The sequence below is a fragment of the Spea bombifrons genome, chromosome 1 (assembly GCF_027358695.1).
Source record: "Spea bombifrons isolate aSpeBom1 chromosome 1, aSpeBom1.2.pri, whole genome shotgun sequence".
In the NCBI taxonomy this organism is placed as follows: Eukaryota; Metazoa; Chordata; class Amphibia; order Anura; family Pelobatidae; genus Spea; species Spea bombifrons.
The window spans coordinates 129083498-129093051 of record NC_071087.1 but is presented as its reverse complement, the minus strand read 5'-3'; the positions used below and the strand labels follow the sequence as shown (position 1 = coordinate 129093051).

At 41.5% G+C, this 9554-nt stretch overlaps 1 protein-coding gene across 1 annotated transcript; it reads left to right on the top strand.

Annotated features, from left to right (window-relative positions):
• The first annotated feature begins 730 nt into the window (after positions 1-730).
• On the top strand, positions 731-8949 carry CCDC117 (coiled-coil domain containing 117). Its single transcript, XM_053473563.1, has 6 exons — positions 731-773; positions 2181-2506; positions 5495-5545; positions 5859-6125; positions 7275-7415; positions 7985-8949. The coding sequence occupies exons 2-6, from the start codon at positions 2199-2201 to the stop codon at positions 8220-8222; spliced, it is 1005 nt and encodes a 334-aa protein (XP_053329538.1). The 5' UTR covers positions 731-773; positions 2181-2198; the 3' UTR covers positions 8223-8949.
• The last annotated feature ends 605 nt before the right edge of the window (positions 8950-9554 follow it).

The following is a 9554-nucleotide window of genomic DNA, read 5'->3' as shown; positions in this document are numbered from 1 at the left end:
AGTACCTTTATTTAAGTGATCCGCATGTTACTATAGAAACCACGAGGATTTACTCCAAATAGAGAAGAAAACGAAACGTCGCTACTATGCCTACTGCCAGCCCGAGCCGAGACCTTCCTTAGCGTTATAACCCTAGCAACAACGGATCAGGTCCCTGTGCCTGAATTATTTGAAAGCCTTACTTGTCCCTATAACAGTACTGTAGGGACTCTTAAAATTCGAGAGCGATCCACCTTTCTATATATGCGTGGGAATGTATATCCTATGATTTGTTAATGTCACGTGCACTGACTCCTTTGCCTAGTATTCTAATGGGTGAATAGGCCACCCTGCCACAGGGATCCAGACCTGACCAAAAATGAAACTGGACATGAAACTGTTTTCATGCAAATAAAAGCAGCTATCATAACATGACCAGTGCTTATTGTTCTGGGTTATTATTTAGTGGCCACATTGTTGTTTTTCCGAGACCGCGGACAGAAGTGAAGGCAGACACGGGGGAAGGACCGCGTTGTATTATCTCCCTTCCCGCCCGCCTTCTCCCGTTCAGGCGTCTTGCTGAGAGAACCTTTCCGAGCCTTCTAGAAAAGTCAGTGTTTTGTCACGTGACGAGAAGGACCCGCCCACACGGCGATAACTGCTGTGGCTGAGATCGGCGCCACGTTTATGTCGCGGGACCCGCTGAGGCTGACCGAGGGGAACGGCTGCTTTGCTGCGAATTTACAGAAGGTGCGAACGGCAACTCCTGAGAGGGGAAAGTAACGACCCCAGAGGTGAGTGCTGGGCCTTCCAGATTAGAGCCTACCAGGTGCCTTCTGCCAGCCTGTGCCTGGTACTGCTGTGTGTGTTTATTTACAGGCGTTCGGGGCCCCTGACTGACTGACTGCATGTTATGTGTGTGTGCTGCCTGTATCAGCTCCACGCATTATAATTGAATTATTATAATTATATTCTGTATTCATATTCTGTATTCATATTCTGTAGCGCCACATAACACGTAATATATAACGTAACAATTCGACTTACAGAAACAGGTGAGGAGAACCCCGCTCAGAAGAGCTTACAATCTGGAGCACTGACACAAGCTGTGACACCCCAAGTGAAGGCCTTATGGGCTGTGCATGGAATTAATGATGCCCACGTGCAGCTTAATACACAGTATAATGTGATGTGATGCTAGTGGATCCCATCCAGAATTGTGCTCGCAGCCTTTTGCAGGGTGCCGTGGCGTCTGTGAGACGACCTCGTGGTCTGGGATTTAATAACTTATTTATTAAGTTAGGAAATAATAGTGTGCGGGTGCTGCCTGTGCGTGCGTGCCGCGTGTGTGCGTACTGCCTGTGTGACAAGTGTGGCTCTCGCTGCAGAGGCTCATTAGCATGCACGACTTTACATGTTATTTATAGAGCGCCAGCAGCTCCCATGGTACTAAAAAAAAAAAGCTGCTAAAGAATTACAATTAACAGCACAACCGTATAATCATCACATGTTAATACTTTGGCAGACGCACACACGATCTTATAATCTAGAAAGAAGAACAAAAGCATTCTTTTGATTGTCAAAAAAATTATTGGTTACTTCCATAATATTGTAGAACAGCCCGGGCACATTAAACAAAGCATTGTGTGTGTGTATATATATATATATATATATATATATATATATATATATATATATATATATATATATATATATATATATATATATATATATATTATTCTGGACAAAGGGCTATGAAAGAGATTGTATGTTACATAAAATTTAATTAAAGAGAGTTATTATTATTATAAGAATTATGTTACGCACAATGTAACGGCGATCAGACTGAAACAACTTTGGTACATTAAGACAACGAGGTAGTACAATGTTAAAATACTACAATAGATTCTGGTTGGAGTGCATTTTCTGGTACATGCTGAGATATTTGTAGCATCATCACAACCTATATTATTCAGATAACAATATTTACATCCAGCAGTGGTTAGAGCTGGATTGTGAAGACTTCAAAACGTTTAAGTAGGGCGACAAGTAGGATGGATGCTGGAAGGATCCAAATTTGCCTTTTTTTTTTTTTTGGTCCCCTGCAGTATATGGGGTGTATAACCGTGTAACTGATTCACTATTGTGTATTTATGCATTATATACCGTATATATTATATTTTAACAGTGTCCTTCTTTAGCTTACAGAAAAACCTGTGATGGCTGCTGTTGATAGAGCTTTTAATGGGATACCACTAAGCAGGATGGATTATCATCAGCCTTCACACTACCTTCAAAGGACTGAAGAGCCTGGGGTTGCAGAGTCTCACTTTCTTGCATCTTTAAGTGGACTTGGCCAGGGCAATGGTATCTCAATGACAAGCCCTATGAATAATAATGCGTACCTCGGTACATATAGCCACTTCACCTCCAGCGCAGCTGGGGGAAATTCCAACCCAGACATGGGAGCCGCACTGCCGCTCCAGAACCTGCTGTGCGCTCCAGGATTTTCTCCAACATCTAGTAGGTAAGGGCTTGAAGCCGTAAATGAATGTGCCTAAGAATTGTGACGTATGTTGCTTGTCGCTTTTAAAATATAAACAGATTGAAAGCTTTACAGGCCATACAACGGGACTGCGTTATACTGGCCAGTAAAACGTATTATTGCGTTTCAGAACGCCTTTCACGTAACATGCTCGTGGCTCTGGTTTCAGTATTCCGTTCCCAATATGCAGTATTGTATAAAATCCAATTCCTGCAACGATTTTTTAATGGGAAGACTCTACAGCATCTTTAACCCCTTAGCGACAATCCCCGTACATGTACGGGGTTGCCGTGCAACGGGTTAACGACCATGCCCGTACATGTACGGGCTGCCGTTAAATAGCTGCATCGCGGCGTTTTCGCCGCGATCGGCGGCTTTGCAGCATCCACGGAAGCCTCACAAGTGAGGCTGACCGTGGATCCGGGGAGGGCAGCCCTCGGCAGCCCTCCCCGGAGGAAAAATGGCCGCCGCTGCACCGATCATCAAAGATCGCGGCGGCGCCCGGCTAAAACTGCTTAGGAGGCGATCGGAATCGCTTCCTAAGCATAAACTGTGTTGCTGACATGCCTCAGTATCGAGGCATGTAGCAACACAACCCCCCCGACCCCCGATCGCCTTGTGATTGCTCCGAGGAGCAACCACAAGTGCCATCCTGTGAATGACGTTGCCGTCATTCACAGGATGGAATTAACAAGAGATTTGAGTTCACAGAGGGTCTATCCAGACCCTCTTGAGAACTCTCGAGCTCCTCCTGCAGGTTGAATGCAGGTACTGCATCCAACCATGCAAGGTCAATGGAGCCCAGCTCACTAATGAGTGACTAGTGTAAAAAAAAAAAATGGTCAAAAATGTTTAAAACAAAATGTTAAAAATATGGTAACATGTAAAAATCCCCACTGTCAGCAAAAAAAAAAAAAAGTTTTTAATAAGCAAGTCCTAAAATTTTTTATCTTTACAAAAATTCCATCATGGAAAGAGTTAAAATATTGGCATTACAAATGCCCATAGGGTGTCTAGTATTAAAAAATATATGATTTGATGGGGTAAATTGAATTGGCCGGGTTCAAAGATGTCCCAAATATGGGACATGGGGCAGATGTGTAAATGGCAAAAAAAAACACCCCTCACAAAGGCGGCCTTTTACCTCCCAAATAACCCTACAAACCCATGCATGGGGGGTATCGCTGCGCTCAGGAGATGTTACTGAACACATATTGGGGTGTTGTTTGACACGGACATATACCAGGAGCGATACATTTATAACTGAAGTACAACATGTGTGAAAAAAATACAAAAAGAATTACTACCATAAAGTTTCACAAAGGGTAGTGGTAAAATTAGTGCATTGAAAGGGTTAAAATACCAGCATTTCAAATACCTTGGGGTGTCTAGTTTTTAAAAATATATGATTTGATGGGGTAAATTTCATTGGCCGGCTTCAAAGATACCTGAAATGGCACATGGGGGAATAATGACCAGATTTGGAAAAAAAGGTTTTGAAATGGCAAAACGCTACCTGTACTTATTGCCCCATAATGTGTAGAAAAAAACATAAAAACATTGGGTATTTCTAAACTCAGGACAAATAGTAGAATCTATTTAGCAGGTTTTTTCATTAGTTTTTGCAGATGAGTAAAAGTTTTCTGTTTAAAAAGTGAGAAAAAGTAATTTTTTAACAAAAAATCCCCATATTTTATCATTTTTTTTATAGTAAATTAGATGATATGATAAAATGAATGGTATCTAAAGAAAGCCATGTTTATCCTGAAAAAAACAATATATAATATGTGTGGGAGCATGAAATGAGAGAGAAGAAAATCACAGCTAAACAGTATCACTGAAAAACGTTAAAAGAGCCATTGTCCCGCAATATACTACGAGTAAAAACCCCTATTGTCCTTAAGGGGTTAAAAGTTATTTATTTAGCCTTCTACCTGGACCTGAGTGCATCATACTGCATGCAGACTGTATTTTAACAGAGTTGGGGAAAAATAAAGCTCCTGAAGATGACCGCTTCGCTCACACACTTGCAAATTGAGCCTCAATTGACTCCTTGTATATCCGTGTTGTGACTTGAAAACAAAACAGGATATTTATAGTGGGTGTGATGTCCACAAATGAGATCCGTTACATGAAAGTGTGACCTGTTAATATTTACAGGCATCAAATATACAGTGAATGTTTGGTTTTAGCTTGGTCTGTTATTTCAATATTGCCTTTAATTATAGATTGGCCAGCAGATTCTGTAGCCCTGTTAGAATCAGGGGAGGTTAATTCCATTACACTGGTACGGAGGGAGAAGAGTGCCCTGCTTTTGCATCTGGTAGGGGGGTAGGGGGATGAAACAGAAGGAGAGGCCTGCATGAAGATAATATGCGATGTAGAGATCTTGAATATGGGAGAACAGATGGTTCAGGATGCACGTTGCAGACATTGGGAGGATATATTGTATGCATCTGTGAATAGGTTGTATTTTAGTGGGCACATAAAGTTACATTAAGTAGGGGAGAGTCTGACAGAACATCATAGGGAATTCCAGGGAATAAGTATAGCACAGGTTGAATCTTGGAGATGCAAGGGTAAGAAGTGATAACTTGAAAAGTGATGCAAGCAGTGGGAAGAGCCAAGAGGGTTTGGAGGTAAGAGCAGAGATGTAGGGGGTGTTAAGGGGATGATATGAAGCGGTCATGAGTTTTTTACTACAATGTGTAATGGGAGCCAGTGTTGGAACTGGCAGTGGGGTAGGTAATGAACAGCGATAAGATGAACATTTGGCAGGGATGTTCAGAATAAATGATGGTGCTAAAAGGAGACAGAGGTTGGAGACGATTGGTAGGAGCTGCAGTAATCCAGACTGGGTATCACAAGGGTATGGATTAATATTTTAGTAGTCTACTGTTTGAAGAAATTACATTTGCACTGATTATTGGGTCTTGAGTTACATATTCTTTTTTACCTTTTATTGTTTAGGTTTTCTGCTCCAGCTCAAAAGAAACACAAACGGCAAGAGGATATCTCTGAGTAAGTAAAACCTGTTTGAGTTCAAGTACTTTTAAGAAGGAATGGATATCTAGGATTCACAAAAGTCTACTAAATGCTGACATTTGTAAAGTTTCCTAAGCATTTTGAGTGAACTCACGCAGCCCAAGTATACCAAGAAAATGCCAAATTATTCTGTTTTTGCTGTTTTCATAATATTGAAGACCAATGTTAAATCATTACATGCACAAACAGGAGAGGCTTACTGAACCTCATGAATGTTCATAGAAAAATTCTTCTCCTGTCAAAAGTCTCCTCATGTCATGTAAACACTTGTCTTTATTTTGGTTTGTAGCTGCCCTCTGAAAAGAAGGCGACTGTCAAAAACCAAGGTAACATCTTTAATTGAAGGACAGCGATCATCTGGGAGTATATTTGTTGGTGAAAATTCTGCACGGAGCTGGAACTCTACGCATCCAGTATCTGAAACCTCTACAGTTCCGTGCCTCGGTACCCAGTCCTCACATATCGTGGATGTTGCACTTACTGAGGACATGGAAGAAGCTGTTGTGGAGTCTCCATGTGATGCTGCACGAAGAAAGATAGAAGATATTGAAAGCAGGTAACAGAATGTCTCATTCATGTACCAAACATGCTCTATATGCCTGATAGCTAGATACGCCTTTGTAATATGTCAGGGCCTTTTTAACTCCTCCTGTCATGTTTCCTTTTGTTCTGTAGTGCACACGGAACATCTTCATGTTATGTTATGTATATATATAATTTTATATTTATTTATTATATATTCATTACATAAGTGGGTAAAGGTGATGAGGAAACCCTTCCAATTAAATTTAAGGGGTAGTAGAAGCATTATTAAACACTCATCTACAGACGCCAGGCAAGCCAGAAGGCTTGTTTTCCCCCTCAGAAATCTCACGGTGCTGCGACAACCACAAGGGATTATTTTTGTATATTAATTATAAGAATAACGTGTGTGTATAGAAAAAAAAAAATTAAATGCCTTTTTTTGTGCCCCTGTCTTATAATGAATTTTTTGGAGGTCACCTGTGTGTGGTAGAGGTCAGCGTTTTTCCCTGGGAATGCTGGCTACAATTTTCATTATCGATTAGTTGAATTGATTTTATCGAATATAAGATGAGGGTTTTTTCAGACCAGATCGGATAATAACAATAAGATCCAGATCCCCCGCAGCGCTGCAGGGGACCCGGATTCTCCTCTCTGACAGCAGGCGGACGTCGGCGCGTCTGTGTGATGGGCGCCGACATCCTCCGCTACTGTCCTCCACTTCCGGCGGGGCTTCTATGATGGAGCACTAGCGTGACGTGACCTTCTGGTGCTCCACCATAGAAGCCCCGGCAGAAGTACCGGTCAGCGGCGGCGGAAGATTTTTGAGCTCATTGCTCAACGTTCGCCGGCTGCCAGGGAGGAGGGTCCCCCGCAGCGCTGCAGGGGACCTGGATCTTCCTCTCTGGCAGCTGGTGGGTGTCTGCAGTGGCATATCGGGGGGGGGGGCTAATCTGGGTGTATAAGGCATACAGGGGGAATAAGGCAGTGATTGTATTTTTTTGCCATTGATATTCCACCTTGTAAGGCACGGATTGCGTGGGATCCTGAAGTGTCTTTAGGAACTGGTGTATTTGTCATCTTAACCAGTGGTAATCACAAGATGTATTTTGTTAGTAATATCATAACTTTTTTTGTGCACTGACAAATATTAGACGTTGTAGTTATTATTTTTCCCCCTCAGGTTAATCATTGGTGATGAGGATGATATAGAACCTGAAAATTCATCTAGTCGTTTGCCAACTCTTATATTGTCAGATTTCCTTAAAGACAGTCTAAAGAATGGGTTTGATGAGCCGCTAAACAAGAAAATAGTGGAGTCCATGTAAGTCTGCCATTTTTGTTTTTAAGGTTTTTTGGTTTTGGGTTTTTGTTTTGGATTTTTAGGCATATATTAAATTATTGCCATTTTTTGTAATCTGCCTTTGCCTCTGTCAGTGTGGTAAAGAGAAAAAAAAAAACAAAACTGTAAACATTCCTACTGCAGTTTCCATCCTCCTGTAATTCCACCCATTAAAACCTGGGAACCAGAGATGGAGTGGCTTTAGGTTTGAAGAAACGGACACATTAAAAACCTTCTGACCTGCCTGTTCCCTTCTTACTAATAAAACCTTTGAATATGTCCTGTAGAGTGTTTTGCACGTCCCTTTTAATAATCTGGCACTCTAGCCTGTTTAGCACCAGGCCATTAACCTGGACTAGCCCCGCTCTACTCAATCATTGACCAGTCCCATATGGAAGACTGCACTTGAACACACTCCTGTGCATGTATGTGAGCTGGGAGCCACCGTAAAAACATAGCTTCTAGATGTGAAAATGCGCCTCTTCTTTCTGGTGCTCATGTACTTTATCAGTTTTATTGACCAGACTTAACTTTTTTCCCCCCTCTTCTAGGAGTCGTCCATCTATGGAGATTGTTCTCTGGAAACCCCAGCCTGAATTTCTTATTGACAAACTCCAGTCAATATCTAAATGCTACAAGGATAATACAGATGTGGGCAAAGATAATCGCATCACATCTGTAAATACATTCCCCCAGGAAGTCAGTGAGGACCACCTTTGTACTTCTAATGTAGCCAGTGACATTAACACGATGTGGGACCGAGATGAGGAAGAAGAAATGGAACTTTAAATGGGGTGTGCATTCACCTCATTGGCTCTCACTTTACCCTTTTTTATATTTTTGGTTACCTGGAAAAACTAACTGAATTGCAAACTCCTATGCTATGACTTTTACTTGTTTCAAATGGTAAATGGAGATACTGGATTGAATTGAAGCCAAATCATAGAAATGGGTGCTTTTCTCATTGTTATGCTTGAAACGTAGTGGGTGATCTAAAATTTTACTATTACCACGAGCAAATATCTATTGGTTGAGTATGACATATGAAATTCATGGATTAAAGTCTTAATTACCCCATGCATGATCAACTTCATAAAAACCCATCTTGCAAAACCGGGTTCGTTTTCAGAATAAGCTATTTTGCACTAATTTATCGTCGTCGTTACAAAGAGAGACAGCCAGTTCAGAAAACCTGCAAAGTGTATGAGAGTCTACACTATTAAACTGCCAAAAATACTGGATATGAATTGATAACGTACACAAGTGTGTGCGTAAGGTTTATGTGTTTTGTTACAAATGTATTAATTAAACTTGGTATTTTTTCCTAAGCAGTTGACGTATATATATTTTTTTCATGTTTAGATTTCTGTTCCATAACTAGATAGTTGGCAGTAGTAAGAGCTATGTAACAGTTCTCAGATTTTAAGGAATAACTACCACAGCTCATGAAAATTTAAAAACCACTTGTTTGTGTCTTTGAACTGTTTTGTACTTTTCAATAAATCTTACTAAGTTTTTGGATTCTGTTATGGAGCATCATTGGACTGAATTGAGAGCGGCTGTGACTTTGTGCATCCTTGTGACTGCCATATTGGGCCAAGAAGTCACGCCTGGTTGAACATGAATGTGGCTTTTCAGTTAGTGTTTGATGTTATACTATTAACCATTGTGGAGAGTCCCTCCAGCGATGGATAAATGGGTTCTTTTCATCCCATGCTAGGACGGAACTTGCTGATTGGCTAAAAGAGTTAAAAAGACTGTGAATGCATTTATGAAGTGTCCGTCATATAATGCAGTGTGCACTGCCAGCCAGCTCCAGTGCTCTTCCAGGAGGTCTAAAAGACCCCACCCACTTGTGCATAGCCATGCAAAGAAAGTCGGTGATTGACTGAGGTGGGAAGTTTTTTTTTCAGAGCAAATGCTTATAATCGGGGTCGTCTTATAATCAGACCTCAAATAGGTCTGACTATGAGACGACTAAGATCCAGATCCCCCGCAGCTGCAGGGGACCTGGATCCTCCTGTCTCCCCGCCCCACTTACCGGCAGTGTTCCCTCTAAGCTGTGCGCTTGTGCGCGCACATGTTCTAACATTGTGCGCACAGTACCTAACGGGGAGCTGG

Coding starts and splice junctions, on each gene's coding strand:
- CCDC117 (XM_053473563.1), top strand. CDS start 2,199: ATGGCTGCTGTTGATAGAGCTTTTAATGGGATACCACTAAGCAGGATG. Junction 5,546..5,858: donor CGGCAAGAGGATATCTCTGA/GTAAGTAAAACC, acceptor TTTGGTTTGTAG/CTGCCCTCTGAAAAGAAGGC. Junction 6,126..7,274: donor ATAGAAGATATTGAAAGCAG/GTAACAGAATGT, acceptor TTTCCCCCTCAG/GTTAATCATTGGTGATGAGG.